This window comes from Eleutherodactylus coqui, chromosome 11 (genome assembly GCF_035609145.1).
Source record: "Eleutherodactylus coqui strain aEleCoq1 chromosome 11, aEleCoq1.hap1, whole genome shotgun sequence".
In the NCBI taxonomy this organism is placed as follows: domain Eukaryota; kingdom Metazoa; phylum Chordata; class Amphibia; order Anura; family Eleutherodactylidae; genus Eleutherodactylus; species Eleutherodactylus coqui.
The window spans coordinates 139,941,684-139,960,849 of record NC_089847.1 but is presented as its reverse complement, the minus strand read 5'-3'; the positions used below and the strand labels follow the sequence as shown (position 1 = coordinate 139,960,849).

Here is a 19,166-nt window from a genome sequence, read left to right as displayed (position 1 = left end):
GTGTCCCCCTATTCCCTCCTCATAGACTGTAAGCTCTTGTGGCCCCCCTATTCCCTCCTCATAGACTGTAAGCTCTTGTGGCCCCCGCTGTGCTGGTGGGATGTGACACTGATTGGATCAGATGCATCTAGGGGTCTAGAACGCTGGATGAGATAAGTGGCGCCTGCAAGTCACTTAGGTAACCGCTGTGTGTTGGCTGCGCATGCGCGCATGGAAGGATGACGGGAAATGTAGTCTCAGCGCTGACAGGAAGCACGTGATCACTGCAGTCCCGACATCCTGTGCGCGGAGCGGATGGAGCGGAGAGCAGGAGTGATGAGCCGACAGACGGAGGACGAGGAGCCGCGGCGGGGTCACAAGAGAGGCGGCCGGAGCCCGGAGAGCGAGGTGACCGCGGAGCCGCTGGGGGGCGCTGTCTGCTGTGTATGTCCAGCGCTCATCTGTGTCTTCTCCCCTGTAGGCGGACGGCGGCGGCAGCTGGGAAGGCGCGGATCTCGGCAACGAGGAGCGGAAGCAGAAGTTCCTGCGACTGATGGGGGCGGGGAAGGTGAGTGGGGGCGCTGCATCCGCGGGGGAGGAGGTGTGCACGTGACGGCGCTGATCTCTGCCCAGTGGGGGGCGCCGCACTTCCTCTGGTGAGATCCTGGCCTGATCTCCGGCCGCCGTAGCGTTCGTCCCTCCCCTCCTCTGATCTCCGGCCGCCGTAGCGCTCGCCCCGCCCCTCCTCTGATCTCCGGCCGCCGTAGCGCTCGCCCCTCCCCTCCTCTGATCTCCGGCCGCCGTAGCGTTCGCCCCTCCCCTCCTCTGATCTCCGGCCGCCGTAGCGCTCGCCCCTCCCCTCCTCTGATCTCCGGCCGCCGTAGCGTTCGCCCCGCCCCTCCTCTGATCTCCGGCCGCCGTAGCGTTCGCCCCTCCCCTCCTCCGATCTCCGGCCGCCGTAGCGCTCGCCCCTCCCCTCCTCTGATCTCCGGCCGCCGTAGCGCTCGCCCCTCCCCTCCTCTGATCTCCGGCCGCCGTAGCGCTCGCCCCGCCCCTCCTCTGATCTCCGGCCGCTTTTAGCGCTCGCCCCTCCCCTCCTCTGATCTCCGGCCGCCGTAGCGCTCGCCCCTCCTCTGATCTCCGGCCGCCGTAGCGCTCGCCCCTCCTCTGATCTCCGGCCGCCGTAGCGCTCGCCCCTCCTCTGATCTCCGGCCGCCGTAGCGCTCGCCCCTCCTCTGATCTCCGGCCGCCGTAGCGTTCGCCCCTCCCCTCCTCTGATCTCCGGCCGCCGTAGCGCTCGCCCCTCCTCTGATCTCCGGCCGCCGTAGCGCTCGCCCCTCCTCTGATCTCCGGCCGCCGTAGCGCTCGCCCCTCCTCTGATCTCCGGCCGCCGTAGCGCTCGCCCCTCCTCTGATCTCCGGCCGCCGTAGCGCTCGCCCCTCCCCTCCTCTGATCTCCGGCCGCCGTAGCGCTCGCCCCTCCCCTCCTCTGATCTCCGGCCGCCGTAGCGCTCGCCCCTCCCCTCCTCTGATCTCCGGCCGCCGTAGCGCTCGCCCCTCCCCTCCTCTGATCTCCGGCCGCCGTAGCGCTCGCCCCTCCCCTCCTCTGATCTCCGGCCGCCGTAGCGCTCGCCCCTCCCCTCCTCTGATCTCCGGCCGCCGTAGCGCTCGCCCCTCCCCTCCTCTGATCTCCGGCCGCCGTAGCGCTCGCCCCTCCCCTCCTCTGATCTCCGGCCGCCGTAGCGCTCGCCCCTCCCCTCCTCTGATCTCCGGCCGCCGTAGCGCTCGCCCCTCCCCTCCTCTGATCTCCGGCCGCCGTAGCGCTCGCCCCTCCCCTCCTCTGATCTCCGGCCGCCGTAGCGCTCGCCCCTCCCCTCCTCTGATCTCCGGCCGCCGTAGCGTTCGCCCCTCCCCTCCTCTGATCTCCGGCCGCCGTAGCGCTCGCCCCTCCCCTCCTCTGATCTGCGGCCGCCGTAGCGCTCGCCCCGCCCCTCCTCTGATCTCCCGCCGCCGTAGCGTTCGCCCCTCCCCTCCTCTGATCTCCGGCCGCCGTAGCGTTCGCCCCTCCCCTCCTCTGATCTCCGGCCGCCGTAGCGTTCGCCCCTCCCCTCCTCTGATCTCCGGCCGCCGTAGCGTTCGCCCCTCCCCTCCTCTGATCTCCGGCCGCCGTAGCGTTCGCCCCTCCCCTCCTCTGATCTCCGGCCGCCGTAGCGCTCGCCCCTCCTCTGATCTCCGGCCGCCGTAGCGCTCGCCCCTCCCCTCCTCTGATCTGCGGCCGCCGTAGCGCTCGCCCCTCCCCTCCTCTGATCTGCGGCCGCCGTAGCGCTCGCCCCGCCCCTCCTCTGATCTGCGGCCGCCGTAGCGCTCGCCCCGCCCCTCCTCTGATCTGCGGCCGCCGTAGCGCTCGCCCCGCCCCTCCTCTGATCTGCGGCCGCCGTAGGGCTCGCCCCGCCCCTCCTCTGATCTCCGGCCGCCGTAGCGCTCGCCCCGCCCCTCCTCTGATCTGCGGCCGCCGTAGCGCTCGCCCCGCCCCTCCTCTGATCTGCGGCCGCCGTAGCGCTCGCCCCGCCCCTCCTCTGATCTGCGGCCGCCGTAGGGCTCGCCCCGCCCCTCCTCTGATCTCCGGCCGCCGTAGCGCTCGCCCCGCCCCTCCTCTGATCTCCATCTTGCCCCACCACTACTCTGTGGGTGACTCCCAGCCCCTGTAGGCTCTTCTGAAGTATCCGGTCAGTAGAATCTCCGTCCATCGCTTTCTGTGACTTCTGGTACTCCATATTTACAAATTAGTTCGTTAAGCAATCTCTTAGCTGTTGCGTTTTTCACAGGCCACACCTCCGGCCAACCTGAGAAGAGGTCTATGCAAACTGGCACACAGTCCCACACACCTACCTTAGGCAGTTGTAGCCGGTCTGCAGTCGCTGTGGCGGGTGGTCTGGCCTTGGAGTAACAGCGAGGAGCTACTTCTGGCTACTTTGCTTGGGTTGTTGGGTGCAAGTCATGCATCTCTGCAGAAACCTGGTGGCAGCACTGTTGTACCCTGGGGCAATCCAACAGAAGTGGCCACACATTACCTGCTCTGGTGAGTTGGTCAGTAGCTCAAATGTGGCATCATAGAGTGGGCGAGGCACCGGTGACTACCAATCCTGCAGACTCCCCTCCTATCTGCACCCTTTTTGTGCCGCTCCTCTTTTTTTTCCACTTTAAGACCTGTCCCTGCAAAACGGACGCCCGTGAGATCTCCACGGCCGGTTCAGGAGCAACCAGGTTTACAGCGGTGCCCTCATTCAGGGGAGTCGGGCCGCTGCTCTCCGGTTCCCTAGGGCTTCATGAGTTGTCATCAAGGTCCAGGCTCACACCAAGGAGACGACCGCCTGTTTGGGAAGACCTAAAGCCTTGTACAACAGATACTTCTGCCTTCCGGATTGGTTTACCTGATGTCCCAACACAATATCTACTGCACCAAAAGGATGCATAACTGCATGTGATTCCAGGAGCGCACCTCGAATCGGTGTAGATGTTGTCTTCCCTTCAGCCGGGCGACGCGCTTCAGTTAGCTGGGCCACTGAGCAGACTTCCCAGGAAGGAGTGGTTTCTGTACAATCGCCTCGTTGGTTACCGCTGCATACATGGTATCTGGGTCCATCTCCAAAAAACACTGCAATGGGAGGATCACAGAATCCAAGTTGGCTGACTGAGGAGTTGCTGGTCTACTCTTCCCACCATGCATCTGGCTAAGTACACCTTGTGCATGTCCTGCAGGTCATGAGAGAGTAAGGTAAAGGGCACAGCATTATTGGGAAGTCCAGCAGCCGGTGCCGAGGCAACATAGATCAGGTCCCTAAAGCATTGCTGGGCTTCAGCACAATTCAAATTTTGGAAGTGCCAGTCAGTCCTGGAGAGGTTGTAAAAGGCTGGAGGCCAGAAAGGTACGCAGCTCCCAGGGGTTTCTGGGAAGAGGGACAGCCTGAACGACCTGTACTGTCAGTAGTGACGTCTAGTGCCTTGTGCAATGCAGTAACCCAGAAACACCAATGTGGGTTCTCTGCCCTAGTTTGGACTTAGATGCCTTGCAACCATTTTCAGCAACAAATTGCAACAGACCGATAGACTCTTGTAAACACTGCAACAAAACCGCAACACTGGAGCAAATCCTCAACATACTGAAGCCCTGGGGTGTTTTGGTACCCAATTTTGCAAAACTGTTGGCTGCGCCCTGCGGTAACGCACAGCAGTAATATTGTGTGTGAGAATGAACAAGATGGGGGTGCCCTTCTGTAAGGGCAGACTCGTCAGCAAGTCACTAGCTGTCATCATCTTGGCCTCAGATCTGTCCTGAACCGCTGCCTTCCAGAGGGGTCCATTAATCCAGAATCCTTCTGCAATGTGAAATGAGTAACGGACACTTCCAAAAGTCTTAACCGGTTAGTTAGACTCCAACTACAACAATCTGGTGGTCTGGTAGCCCTTTATCTGATCTACAACAACTCTCTAACAAAGCCACACAAGTAATACCAGTATCGGATTGAGGGTGCGTTTACACTGCAGAGATGATCGCTCAAAAGATGGCTTTTGAGTGACCATTTTGCATAAACTTCTACTTCGCACTAATGCCTATTAGTACCAAGTTGCAGCGTGTGAGCCGCCAGGAGCTCACACTGTTTCCTGATAACATTGTCTCAGCTATCAGCCCCGCCAGCAGATCAGAGCAAAAGTAATCCATTGTAATCAGCTCTCTGTGGGCAGAACACAGCGTGTGGTCCTGCGTATCAGCTGTTTTGCTGTACAATGGATTTCAAGCAGAACTGAAAACTGAAAGATGGGCACATTTAGACACAATGATTTTCACTCAAAAGACTGCTTTTGAGTTATAATCGTTGTCTAAATGGGCCTTTAATCCTTCAACATAATGGACATCTATCCAACACGGATCAATCTCACAATGTGTTACATTCATTCGCTGCAGGTTATTCAAAATCTCTCTCTTGACCACAGAACAACAGAGATTCATGTCTATAATGCACCCAGGATCATAACAGCCACTTCATCCCATGTTAAATTACCGTCTAAGAAACAATGGTCTTACTTCACCGTGTGGACTTATGTTTGCCTGGTGTCTGCCGTCCAGAGACCTTGACGGTGCTTAGAACATTCCACCTGCCCGCATCCTCCACCAAAAATGTTGGAGTAATCCCTTAATTCAGGTGAAACTCAAAGGTATCGAAGCCCCATCAACCAGGTAGGCTCGATTTGTCTTAACGATGCACCAGAGAACAACACAACATGGAGCAATCAAGTGTTTCAGAGCCCTTCTAAAATAAGCGGACCACTCACAAGGGGTTTTATTGCAAAACGTGGAACAAGGTCTATAAGGGTCAATCATAAGTGGACAACACCCAAAACGTCACCATTTTTGTATGTGATGGGAGAATAAACTTTTCTATCGCTTTGCGCCCTCGCATGTGGACAACGCCCGACGTTACACCATCTTACTGTAAAAAGTAACATCCTACAAAAGTAATACGAATGAATACATTATATTGTAGTGATCAGAGGACACAATGACTCAGTATGGTCTGCAGGGAATGGTCAAACTCTCCCACTAGCAGGAATGGCACCGGCCTCGGCAGCTGTAAGACTGTTGTGTTAATCCTTGAATGACAAGTGTAGCAGAATAGTTTCACAGCGCTCGCATTAACCCTTTGGCTATTGTGACAAATTTCAGTCTTCAACCCCATATATTGTCGGGTGGGGATGCCGCCTTCAGAGGGTAACCAAAAGCTTGAATTTTGGGCTTCAACATGACGCTGAGATCTGAGCTCCATATTCTGATCACAGCAGTCATGGCATCGTGGCGTATTGCATAGATCCTTGTCAGTGAAAGGGTTAAAGAGAAGTTGGCCCAGTCATATAATGTGGAACGTCAGGAGTGATGGGGTCCTGTAGATTTGGGGTCTTCTTCGTTCCAGTGGCTTCTGTAAGTTGTCACCTTCCCCGTTAGTTTCATCCCCCGCCCGCCCCCATCTAGGAGGTGATAAAAACTTTTACTCCGTGGAATCCGCTTCTAAGTTGCTTTTCATTTTCAGAGAGAACACACGGGGCGTCTCGTCATCGGAGACCACAAATCCACATCTCACTTCAGGTCAGGTAAGACGATTGATGTGATTTATGGGGGGATGAGGACCGACACACCGGCTGTAGGATAATCCATTTAACCCCTTAATTACTGGAGGGTTCCATCCTGCATGTAGTAGGCTCCCTAATGAGGGAGGACAAACAAAGGCTTAAGAAAGTCTTCAGATCCTCTCACTGTCTTACATGTTGTGGCTTTTCTGCCCTCTGTCAGGTTGGATGGGGGCCGTCTGTGGACAGCCATTGTCAGGTCTTTTCAGAGACGTCCCATTGGGTTCTGGGCTCTGGCCGGCCCCTCAAGGACATTCACAGAGTTGTCCCCCTTCCTGTGTGGTTTTGGCTGGGGTCTTAGGGTCATTGTCTTGTTGGAAGGTGACCCTTCTGCCCGGTCTGAGGTCCCTTGTGCTCTGGATCAGGTTGTCATCTCTGTACTCTGTTCTATTCAGCTTTCCATCCACCCTGACCGGTCTCCCCTTCCCCAGCATGATGCTCCACCACCAGGTGTCACTGTAGGAATGGTGTTGTACAGGTGATGAACGGCGCCTGGTTTCTACAGAGAAAAGGCTTCCATCTTGGTGCCATCAGAGCCGAGAATCTTTCTTGCAGTCCGAGGGTCTTTTTGGCAACTTCAGGGGGCTTTAATGTATCTTACTGTGAAGGCTTTTTTCGGGCCCTGCTGCCATAAAGCCCAGATTGGTGGAGGATGCAGGGATGGTCGACCTTCTGGAAATTTCTCCCATCTGAACACAGGATCTATGGATCTCAGCCAGAGTGACTGTTGTGTTCTTGGTCACCTCTCTTACAAGACCCTTCTCCCCCTTAGTTTGGGGGTCGGCGGCTTCAGAAGAGTCCTGGTTGTTCCTCTTCCATGTAGGTATTATGGGGGCCACTGGGCTCTTGGTCTCCTCTCTTACAAGACCCTTCTCCCCTGAGTTTGGTGGGTCGGCGGCTTCAGAAGAGTCCTGGTTAGAGATGAGCGAGTAGTGCCTTAGCCGAGTATATCCCTGCTCGTCTCTAATGATTCGGGGAGTGGCGGGGGAGAGCGGGGAGGAACGGAGGGGAGATCTCTCTCCTCCCCGCCGCAACTCACCTGTCACCGGCGCCGGCCCCCGAATCTTTAGAGACGAGCGGGGAGATACTCGGCTAAGGCACTACTCGCTTGAGTTATGTGCCTTAGCGAGTATACTCGCTCATCTCTAGTCCTGGTTGTCCTTCCATGTAAGTATTATGGGGGCCCCTGGGCTCTTGGTCTCCTCTCCTACAAGACTCTTCTCCCCTTAGTTTGGGGGTCAGTGGCTCTAGGAAGAGTCCTGGTTGTCCTTCCATGTAAGTATTATGGGGGCCCCTGGGCTCTTGGTCTCCTCTCCTACAAGACTCTTCTCCCCTTAGTTTGGGGGTCAGTGGCTCTAGGAGGAGTCCTGGTTCTTCTTCCATGTAAGTATTATGGGGGCCGTTGGGCTCTTGGTCTCCTCTCCTACAAGACCCTTCTACCCCTTAGTTTGAGGGTCGGTGGCTCTAAGAAGAGTCCTGGTTGTTCTTCCAGGTTAGTATTATGGGGGCCGCTGGGCTCTTGGTCTCCTCTCTTACAAGACCCTTCTCCCCCTTAGTTTGGGGGTCGGCGGCTCTAGGAAGAGTCCTGGTTGTTCTTCCATGTTAGTATTATGGGGGCCGCTGGGCTCTTGGTCATCTCTCCTACAAGACTCTTCTCCCCCTTAGTTTGGGGGTCGGTGGCTCTAGGAAGAGTCCGGGTTGTTGTTCTTCCATGTAAGTATTATGGGGGCCCCTGGGCTCTTGGTCACCTCTCTTACAAGACTCTTCTGGTGGTCGGTGACTCTAGGAAGAGTCCTGGTTGTTCTTCCATGTTAGTATTATGGGGGCCGCTGGGCTCTTGGTCTCCTCTATTACGGGGAAATAAGCTATGGCTTCCGAAAAGCTAGGATGAAAAAATCTCCAAAAATGGCCACATCTTTAAGTACCAAATCTGGTTGTGTCCTTGAGGGGTTAAAGAGAACGGTCCATGTCCTCGCTGAGGGTGGCAAGAAACGAGTCCCCAACATTCATGGGGCGCCGCTAGCCCGCCCTCAGTGACAGACACTTCTCTAACATGCTGCATACCGGCAAGTGTCCATCGCAGCCGGCGGCGGGACGAGTGTCACCACATGAATTGGAGCGCCTCTTGCGGCGGACAGTGCCTTCTCTTTAAGTGCTCCAAATCAACGAGACCTCGCCCTGAAAGTGCCGGGCTGTTAGGACTGGTGAGCACCTACCTCCTGCTGCCCTCTGTACCTGATGGGTCACCTTTACAATCCATAACAAAAATTGGCGGAATGACGACGGCAAACCGCGGCAAAATGCTGTGTGTTTTGAAGCTGCGCTTTTCCAGCAGAATTCTCGTGGAATTTTGGGGCGGTCATTCCGTGAGAATTCTGCTGGCAATTTGTCCCGTGTGACCCCAGGCTTAAGGGGCAAAAAGTTGCTTGTTCCCTCTTATCATACGGATCGTTAGGATTGTGGAGACGCCGCGCGTTGTGCTTTGTGTCATACCGATGGATACGTTTATGATCATAGAATCACAGAATGGTAGAGTTGGAAGGGACCTCCTGGGTCATCGGGACCTCCGGAGTCATCGGGTCCAACCCCCTGCTCAGTGCAGGATCACTAAATCATCCCAGACAGATATTTGTTCAGCCTCTGAAGACTTCCATTGAAGGAGAACTCCCCACCTCCCGTGGCAACCTGTTCCACTCATTGATCCCCTCACTGTCTAATATCTAATCTGTGTCTCCTCCCTTTCAGTTTCATCCCATTGCTTCTAGTCTTTCCTTGTACAGATGAGAATAGGGCTGATCCCTCTGCACTGTGACGGCCCTTCAGATATTTGTAGACAGCTATTAAGTCTCCTCTCAGCCTTCTCTTCTGCTAAACATTCCCAGTAACCGTTCCTCATAGGACATGATTTGCAGACCGCTCACCATCTTGGTAACTCTTCTCTGAACTTGCTCCAGTTTGTCTATGTCTTGTATAAAGTGGGGTGCCCAGAACTGGACCCAGTATTCCAGATGAGGTCTGACTAAGGAAGAGTAGAGGGGGATAATGACCTCACGTGATCCAGACTCTATGCTTCTCTTAATATATCCCAGGATTGTGTTTGCCTTTTTGGCTGCTGCATCACATTGTTGACTCATGTTCAGTCTATGATCTATTAGTATACCCAAGTCTTTTTCACATGTGCTGCTTAGCCCAATTCCTCCCATTCTGTATGTGCTTTTTATTTTTCTTGCCCAGATGTAGGACTTTGCATTTCTCCTTGTTAAATACCATTCTGTTAGTCGCCGACCACTGTGCAAGCTTTTCTAGATCTTTTTGAATCCTCTCTCTCTCTCTTCCCTAGTGTTAGCTATCCCTCCTAGCTTTGTGTCATCAGCACATTTGATCAGTTTCCCACAATTCCCTCCTCCAGATCATTTACAAAAATGTTGACCCACACTGGGCCTAGGACAGAGCCTTGTGGTTCCCACTTGATACATTCTTCCACTTGGATGTGCAGCCATTTATGACCCCTCTTTGAGTACGATCACTCAGCCAGTTGTGAATCCACCTAACAGTTGCCTTGTCAATACCAGATTTGGTCACTTTTTCAATAAGTCTGGTATGAGATACTTTGTCAAATGCTTTCCTAAAGTCAAGATATACTATATCCACCGCATTTTCCTGACCAACCCAGTCAGTAATTCTGTCATAGAAGGAAATTAGATTTGTCTGACATGACTTGTTTGTTACAAACCCATGCTGGCTCTGGTTAGTTACTCCATTCTCATCCAAGTACTTGCATACATGCTGTTTAATAATTTGTTCAAGGATCTTTCCTGGTATAGAAGTCAGGCTCACAGGCCTGTAGTTTTCTGGATCCACCTTCTTCCCTTTCTTGAAGATAGGGACAACATTTGCCCTTTTTCAACCTTCTTGGACTTCTGTTCTCCAGGAATGTTCACTGATTATGGTGAGTGGTTCAGCAATTACCTCCACTGCTTCCTTTAGTATCCTAGGATGTAATTCATCTGGACCTTGAGACTTGAGTTCATGTAAGTTAGCTAAGTGTTCCCTCACCATCTCTCTGCTTATAGATAGCCTGCATTCTTTTATTCCCCCAATAGCAGAGGGAAGATCGGCTGATGTTACATCTACTTTCTGAGAGAAAACAGATACAAAATAGGAATTTAAAAGTTCGTCCTTCTCCACATCATTCTTAACCAATTCACCATTTTCATCCTGTAAGCATCCGATAGCATCTGTGACTTTTCTTTTGCTTTTGACCCCCAAATCCTTTTTTATTGCTTTTGGCCTCTCTCACAAGCCCCAATTCATTATCAGCGTTAGCTTCTCTGACCCTTGCCCTACAGTTTCTGCAGACCCCATTATATTCTTCTTTAGATATGTTCCCCTGCTCTCCATCTGATAAACATATTTTTCTTCCTCTAACATGTGTACAAGTTCTGTGTTCATCCATCCGGGTCTCTTTAAATGCTTCCCATTCTCCCTTCTTTTAGGGATTGGTAACGATTGTGCTTTGAGAATCTCCTTTCACAATATTTCCCAACCTTCTTGGACATTTCTGTCCTTAAGAACATCCAGCCATTGGATTCTTCCTCTTTCTGAGTTCAGTAAAATCTGCCTTTCTGAAATCCAACCCTGAGGTCTGAGTCTTCTCAGGTCTTCCTCCTCTTGTTATCCAACATCCAAGGATATCATGATCGCTGTCTCCTAAGGTCCCAGCCACCCTTACGACCTCAACCATTCCCTCCCCGTTGGTAAGAATTAGGCCCAAGATAGCAGATCTCCTTGTTTCCTCTTCTCCCTTCTGGAAGATAAAGTTGTCACCAAGAGCGGATAAGAATCTGTTGGATCCATTACTTTTACCTGAGAGATTCCCAACAAATGTCTGGATGGGTAAAATCTCCCATGGTCACCATGTTGGGCTTCTTTGAGAGTTTGACCATCTGATGTAGATGGAGTTCCTCCATATCTTCTGCTTGTCCAGGCGGCCTATAGTAAATGCCTACAATGGTGTCCTTTCTGTTGTTCTCTCCTTGTCTTCTTACCCAAACAGTTCCTACAGAACTCCCAGCTCTGAAGCTTGAATCTCTGTGGAGATGAATGTTCTCCTAACATACAACACAACACCTCCTCCCCTTTTATTAGGTGTGTTCCTTAGAAATACATTGTATCCCTCAAGCCTTGTAGCCAGTCATGTGTATCATCCCACATTGATGCGCTATTCTACCTCTCAATGTAACACATCTGTGTAGCGGAGTGCCATCAACCACTTAATAACACCCCCCCCCCCCCTTTCCTCTTCCTGCCTCTTTCCTCTTCCTGCCTCTTTCCTCTTCCTGCCTCTTTCCTCTTCCTGCCTCTTTCCTCTTCCTGCCTCTTTCCTCTTCCTGCCTCTTTCCTCTTCCTGCCTCTTTCCTGGCGGCTCATTTACTGCAGGATGAATTCTACTGAGAAACGTTTAAAACCAAAATTCTGCCATCTTGCGGTCGCCTTGCTTTTATGTTGAGCACACCGCAGAAAAAATGGCCCAACATTATTCTGTGGGTCGGAACGCTTCCGACGAAACCAACTTCGTAAAGTTGTGTTTTTTTTGTTGTTTTTTTCCTTTTTACTACAAATATATATCTTTGGAAAAAAATGAAATTTTCTGGCCGCCATAACGGGTTAATATTTCCGTGGGCCTAGTTGTGCGCGGGAACATTTTTTACTCGTCCTGTAGTTTCTCTTGGTACCATTGTGTATTACATGCAGCAGGATCGGCGCCATTCACACTCGAACCTCCGTGATGTAACTGTATGTCCCGTTGGGCATAAGGGGTTAATATATACAGCGCCTCTATACTGTCTATAGCTGACAGGACGTGAATTAATACCTTACGTCGTTTATGGGCCTGTGGGAGTAGACATTTGGCTTATTGCCAATCCATAGGACTATGTAATGGGTCTGATCAGTGGGGGTCCCATTGAGACTGGGGGTCTTGCATCTCACATGCTCATCACTGTGGGCCGGTTGTATGCATACGTCTCCTCGCAGTGAGGGGGGGATACAGGACCCCTGTTCTCAGTGGCGGTGTCTCAATGGGGAGTCCCCCACCATCACTTCTCACGGTCTTGTGAACAGCTGATAAGTCACTTGCGGTACAACCCCTTTAATTCTGGAGCTCGGCCCCCTGACCCGGGAACGGGGCATCCTCTTCCACTCTCAAACTGGCATTTGTGCAAACCGGCTGCGTGTAAACCACCCTCTGAGCACCCACTATGTGCTACTGATGGTATGGTCCTCTCTGACATTAGGAGCGCCCCCTATGTGCTATTGGTGGTATGGTCCTCTCCGTCATTAGGAGCGCCCCCTATGTGCTGCTGATGGTGTCGTCCTCTCCGTCATTAGGAGCGCCCCCTATGTGCTGCTGATGGTGTCGTCCTCTCCGTCATTAGGAGCGCCCCCCTATGTGCTGCTGATGGTGTCGTCCTCTCCGTCATTAGGAGCGCCCCCTATGTGCTGCTGATGGTGTCGTCCTCTCTGTCATTAGGAGCGCCCCCTATGTGCTGCTGATGGTGTCGTCCTCTCCGTCATTAGGAGCGCCCCCTATGTGCTGCTGATGGTGTCGTCCTCTCCGTCATTAGGAGCGCCCCCTATGTGCTGCTGATGGTGTCGTCCTCTCCGTCATTAGGAGCGCCCCGTTAGCACTGCGTCTGGAGAGCAGTAGATCTGTCTGCATTACTTGATTACCGGGATCTTGTGCTTCTGCAGGCGATGAGGATCGCAAGATGAACGATGAACTGGAGCATCAGTACCAGCAGGGGGTGGACAGCTCCATGTCGGGGAGGAACCGGCGGCACTGCGGCCTCGGCTTCAGTGAGGTAAGCGCCATACTAAGCACTAGGATTACTGGACTGCAGATGTCCGTCACCCTGCAGATACCTTCTTACACTTTGCAGCGACGGGAGGTTCGGGGCAGCGGTTTCATCAGAACAGACGAGCCGCAGGATAATAGAATCAAAGGTGTCCCTAAAGCCTCAGCAGGAAAAGGGTTAAAGGGGTTCCGTTACAATTAACATTACAGCCAAATGGGTGAAACGGATACTTACCCGTCATCAGACCCACAGATCCAGCGCCGCAGCACCGCGGATTACCCGGTCTGACAGCGGAAGTCAGATGACCGCTGCCTGCCAATCAGAACTCGTGCCGTCATGATGCCAGGAGGGTGGGGACACTGTGGCCTCTGATTGGCAGGCAGCAGTCACCTGACTTCCAGATAATTCGAGGGTCTGCAGCGCTCGGGCTGAGGGGGGTAACTACCTGTTCTGTATCCATTCATCTGGTTGTAATTTTAACCCCTTTGAGGCGGGTTTTTAATCCTTTTGGTTTTTTCTCCACTTTCAAAAAATCATAACTTTTATTTACAATTGTAAAATGGAAACCAACTTCCCGTCATAATAGAGATCTTGTTTTCTGCTGACATGGCTGCGTGTAAACTCCCCGCGGACGGCCTGGAGTCGAACATTAGGACCCTTTTTGAGTACATACCACTTTTTAATTGCTTTTTATTTTTTTTTCTTGGGGGCGCGGCGACCAAAACCGCGCGATTCTGGCGTTGAGTATCGTTCTTCCTGAGAGCGTTGATGCTGCGAGATAAATAATACTTCGCTTCGATAGATCCGACTTTTATGGGCGCAGCGATAACAAAGATGGATTCAGTATTTTTAATTCATTTTTTCAGCCCCCATAGAACTTGCGATGGTTTGGTCACTCATATAGTGTAATGTAATACCATAGTATTGCACTATACTGCATGCTGAGGGGCGATCGGGGCATTGGTCAGAGCTGACGGCGTCCAGTGACTGTTGCGGGGGGGGGGGGGGGGTCAGCTGTCAGACCGCCGGATCCTGATCCCGCTCTGTACAAACCCGGAACTCCTGTGATGTAACTGTACATCCTGTCCACAGGTAGCCTTGGGAACCCCGCCGATGAGCTGATCGCCCGGCCCGCTGTCAGCGCGGCGGGCCGGACATGTCATAGGTGACGGCAGTGAAGCCTGGCTGGCTTTATACCCACCGGGAACTGCAGCAGCTATTACACGTCCGCGTCCGTCTCCAGCGTCGCGGGGCAGAACTGAGTGCCGTGTAATAGCCGCTGCAGCCAGGCCTCACTGCCATCACCTATGACCTGTCCGGCCCGCCGCGCTGACAGCGGGCCGGACGATCGGCTCATCCCGGGATGCTGAGGGGCGCGTTCCCGGTAACTATTGATAACCTATGCTGTCCAAGGTTTTGCCCAGAACGGCCGCTCTGCAGTGGAGTTGGTTTCTTCAGCCCAGGTGGGTGCTGGTGGCAGCGGAGATCCTCCTCGCGGTTCCTGGTGAACGCCGCAGTGTTATAAATGATGCTGCTGTTACATCTGGGTGTTTCCCTGGTTATTGGGGTGTAATAGGGGGTACCAACCGCTGTCACCATAGGGGGTCCTCGCAGGACCCGGCGGCTGCTGTGTGCAATGTTTGGGAATGTTCCCGGGATACAATGGCGGTAGAGGCGCCCGGTGCCGAGCCGGTTATACCTGTGATGGCGCCCCTCGTACACAGCCGCTGCTTCTCCTATGATGGGCGGTTCCCGCAGTCCCACCCATCCTCTCGTCTGTCCCGTCTTCTTCTCGATTTACACATTTTCTGGTCTCTCGGTAACATAAATGATGATTTCTGTCTCTTTAGCTTTCTGATTCTCAAGAAAAGCCGCCAACTCCTCAAGAGAGCTGCCGCCAGCCAGAGGCAAGGCCGCCTCCAAGTGACAGCGCCAGTGAGTCCAAGAGCCAGCCTGCGGCGGAGAGTACCGACAAGAGCGCCGATGACGCACAAAGCAATAATGGCGCCCCCGAGAAGAAAGCCAAGTGTAACTATAAGATGCAGTTTGTGAAGTCTAGTGGGACCTAAGCCCGTTAATATGGAGAGCGGTGTAACGGGGGGCTGCGTGCGAGACCCTCCAGGGAAGGGTGACCTCTTCTGGAACTGCGGGTGCTACTCTTCTCTGCTGATGGGGGTCCTGAGCCAGGAGACGGGAGTGTAATATCGTATGAGGGTCCGGGTCTGCTCTTCACCCAGCTGCACCCTCCCCCGCACTCCACCCCAACAAGTCAATGCTGTCTTTCCATAGCGATGCCTGGATTATACAGTCTGTCAGCTGTAAGGAAACTTCCAGAAGCTGCAGCCCCTGTGAATTGACTCTCAGTACAAGCACTGGACAGCGGGCGGCGCTGCGGCAGCTCTGGTGGTTTTGGGGCGATTCTCTGCAGATTTCATTTTTATACTGCGTTCTGTTTATTTGAAGAATTTTGATTTCTGAGGTTGAAATAAACCTGCAACAAGGCAGCGGCTGTCTGTGCGGTGAATGGGGGCGGCGGGCGCCATACGGGGCGGACTCATCTCTTGGGGTTAAAAATGCTGTTTGCGTGTTACCTTTTCTGGAAGAGCTTGGTGACTACTGGGGTGCCACCATGACAGATCCCCCCCCCCCCCCCCCACAGGTTGGCACCCAGCTGGAGTGAGACCCAGTGGGGCGGTGGGATAGTGGATAGTCCTGCAGTACAGAGTGTTTCCAATGATGGAGGCGCTGCCAATCAGATGACACTCCACCAGGGCGGGCGTGGGCGTAGTGAGAAGAATGTGGGAAATACTGGTGTGGGGCGCAACCCTCTCAGCTACTAGAAGATAAAGGTCCGATATCTGATGTGGAGGAGCTTCTCTTTTATCATTTCACAATATAAAAACCAGCAATTGAAAACTGGTTTCGGGGCCGAGCCGTCAGATCAGCTGGATGGGGCTGAGTGAGGAGTACAAATAGATAGTGGAGGAGCGATTAACAAAGAAAGGGGAAAAGCGGAAGAATAAACAGCCTTCATATACATCATGAAATGACACAAATGTATCAATACGATCAACAGATGATAGAAACAATAGTGATAAAAGATATAGGACAAAAACCAAAAGAGCGTAAACCTCCGTACGGGACAATCCGGGGGAAATAACCTGAACCCCTTCCCGCAACAGGGCGTAAACATGCATCCTGGGGATAGCAGGAGCCGGCTGTCAGTCACAGCCAGCTTCCCGCTGCAACAGCGGGGGGGGCATCGGAGATCCCGCTGTTAACCCCTTCCCTGCCACGATCTAAGTAGATCGCTTCAGGGAAAGAGTTCAGAGAGGGAGCGCGCTCCCTCTGTGTCTTCAGCCGGCTCCCACGATGTTATCGCGAGAGCCCGGCCTGTCACCATGGCAACAGGATGCCAGACACTGGCGGCCTGTAGTGCTAATGCCTATGATCGCTGTATAAGCGATGCCATACCTTATCATAGCGATGGGCAGTACTGTGGTCAAGGTCCCCCAGGGGGACACAAATTGTGCGTGTTAAAAAAAAAATAAAAAAAAAAATTGAAAGAATGAATAAAAAAAAGTTAAAAAAAAAAACCCCTTTTTTAATGCTTTTCCTCATATTAGCAAAAAAAAAAATTTAAACCCCACATATTTGGTATTGTCGCGTCCGTAACGACGCGTACAATAAGCTGCACATGCTTTTGACTGCATGGACAAAAGCGTTTAAAAAAAACGCTAAACTGAGGCAAAATGCTAATTTTTAGCATTTTGCCTCCCTAAAAACGCAATAAAAGTGATCAAAGAAGCTGTTTGTGCCCCAAAATGGTACCAATAAAAACTACAGCTCGTCTCGCAAATAATAAGCCCTCATAGAGCTCCGTAGATAAGAAAATAAAAAAGTTACAGGACTTTGAATGCAGCGAATTAGAAAATTTTATTTCCAAAAAAAAGGGTTTTTATTGCAGAAAAGTGGAAAAAACCTAAAAAAAGTAAGAATTTTGGTAGCGTGGTATCCGTACCGACCCGCAGAAAAAATGTATCCTGTCATTTATGCTGCATGATTAACGCTGTAAAAAAAAAACTATGGCAGAATTGATGCGTTTTCTCTCCCTGCGATCATAAAAAAAATAATAAAAGTTTTACAATATATTCAATGTACCCAAAAATGGCGCCGATAAAAACTACAGCTCGCCACGCAAAAAACAAGCCATTATACGGCTGCAGCAACGGAAAAATAAAAAAGTTTTAATAAATGGAGAGGAAAATCCGCCAAAAATCGTTGCGTCCTTAAGCCCAAAACAGGCCGTGTCAGTAAGGGGTTAAAAATGCCAATATGAAAGCAGATGGACTGAAAATCGTGTGATTGCTGTCAGCTGAGCAGAATGACTACAGGATTAGTGCATGGACAGCCTATTACATCACACCTCCATTATCTATTTCTACATATCACTCGGTGTCCAGTCCAGCCGAACTGACGAAGGGGTGCGTCCCCGAAACGCGTTTTCAATTGCTTGTTTTTAGGGCTTATTCAGACGACCGTATATCGGCCGGGTATTCACGCCTGGAACTTAACCGCACCCCTGCCCCGCCTCCTTTCATTGCAAGTAGTGGCGAGGGGCGGAGAGGGGGCGGGAGCTCAGTACACTGCTCCCGGCTCTTCCAGCCTCCCCCCCCCTGCAGAGAGAGACGCCGTATATCGGCTGGCGTGAATACCCGGCCGATATACGGTCATCTGAATAAGCCCTTATCTTGTGTAATAATAAAATAGAAGCTCCTTCACCTCACATACTGGATCTTTAATCCTCTCGTAGCTCAGAGGGTTGCGCCCGACACCAGTTTTTTTTCCACATTCTTTTCTATATAATTAGTCACTCGGTTTTCCCAGAAACAGATGGAAATGTGGTCATTAGTCGTGACCCCTCGCAGCTCTTCAGGACCCCTGCGCCGCCCAGCAGAGGATTGTGTTTGGAAGAAAGCAACCATGTATTTCTCACCCTGGGCAAGTAAAGGGGTAGTGTCAGGTTCACGAAGTTTGTTCTCTATTCCCCCCCCCAATGACCGAACTGTAAAGCTATGTTCACACAGCGGAAATGCTGTGGATTTTCCATCAAAAGCCTCGTCAAGATCCACAATGTTGGTGCAGAGTTTGAATCAAAATCTGTTGCAGATTTCAGCCTGCGCTCCTCAATACTGTGCACTGCAATACCCAGAGTGCAGTGCACACCGGCAACTACTACTGAGCACCGCCATACGTGATACGGACGTGGCATCACATGAACAGCAGCGGCGCTCAGTGGTAGTTGCCCATGTGCGCTGCACTCTGGGTACTGCAGTGCACAGTAATGAGAGGTGAGACGAGCGCGGCCAAGGCTGTAATCTGCTGCCGATCAGCCGCTGGTTTTGAGTCCATCTCGGCACCAACGATGTGGATTCTGACGAGGTTTTTGATGCGTAAATGCTGCAGCATTTGTTGTGGAATGTTGGGCTACATGTGAACGCACCCTTACAGCGGCTCCCGTCCTCGTAGTCCAGGGCACAGTCGCCTGATTGCCCAGGGTGGCACACTATATTATCCCTGCAGCGGGCATCGAGTGGTGGGATAAACCTCTGGTGTCTTTGGGTTGTCGCCTCTCAGACGGCTGACTTCCTGGGGTGGTTGTGTGGCAGCTGCCTGCTCTCTCCGTCTGGGCAGCCTTGTAGAGTTCACTGCTTGCCGTTGTGTCGCCTCCTTGTCTGCCCGGCACCGAGGAGCATTAGTCTGTGGTGGTGATATGGGGGTGCAGGGGTCTGTGTGAGGGGCCACTTACCGGGGTCTGCGGCCTGGTGAAGGTCCGAGCTAACCACCCAGTAACAACGTTGTCTTGTTACCTTTTCTCAAACTGTCCATCCAGATTCTTATAAGTCTGTTTTTACGGAGCGCTCGTCTCCTGGCTGTTCTGACGCCATCACTTTATATCCGGTCACTCGCGGGGGCGGAGTGAGTTGGTGTTTTCTTAGGTACCATTTTGGGGTTCATACGGCTGTCGCTGCGATGGGGGGGGGGGCTGCCGCTGCGATGGGGGGGCTGTCGCTAGGCCGGGGGGGGCTGTCGCATGCAATGGGGGGGCTGTCGCTAGGCCGGGGGGGGGGGGGGGGGGGGGGCTGTCGCT

The 19,166-nt window shown here is 52.7% G+C and overlaps 1 protein-coding gene across 1 annotated transcript; it reads left to right on the top strand.

The window, feature by feature from the left end:
* Window positions 1-252: 252 nt before the first annotated feature.
* On the top strand, window positions 253-15,519 carry C11H11orf58 (chromosome 11 C11orf58 homolog). Its single transcript, XM_066583691.1, has 5 exons — window positions 253-387; window positions 461-547; window positions 6,062-6,122; window positions 12,912-13,021; window positions 14,866-15,519. The coding sequence occupies exons 1-5, from the start codon at window positions 295-297 to the stop codon at window positions 15,082-15,084; spliced, it is 570 nt and encodes a 189-aa protein (XP_066439788.1). The 5' UTR covers window positions 253-294; the 3' UTR covers window positions 15,085-15,519.
* Window positions 15,520-19,166: the final 3,647 nt, after the last annotated feature.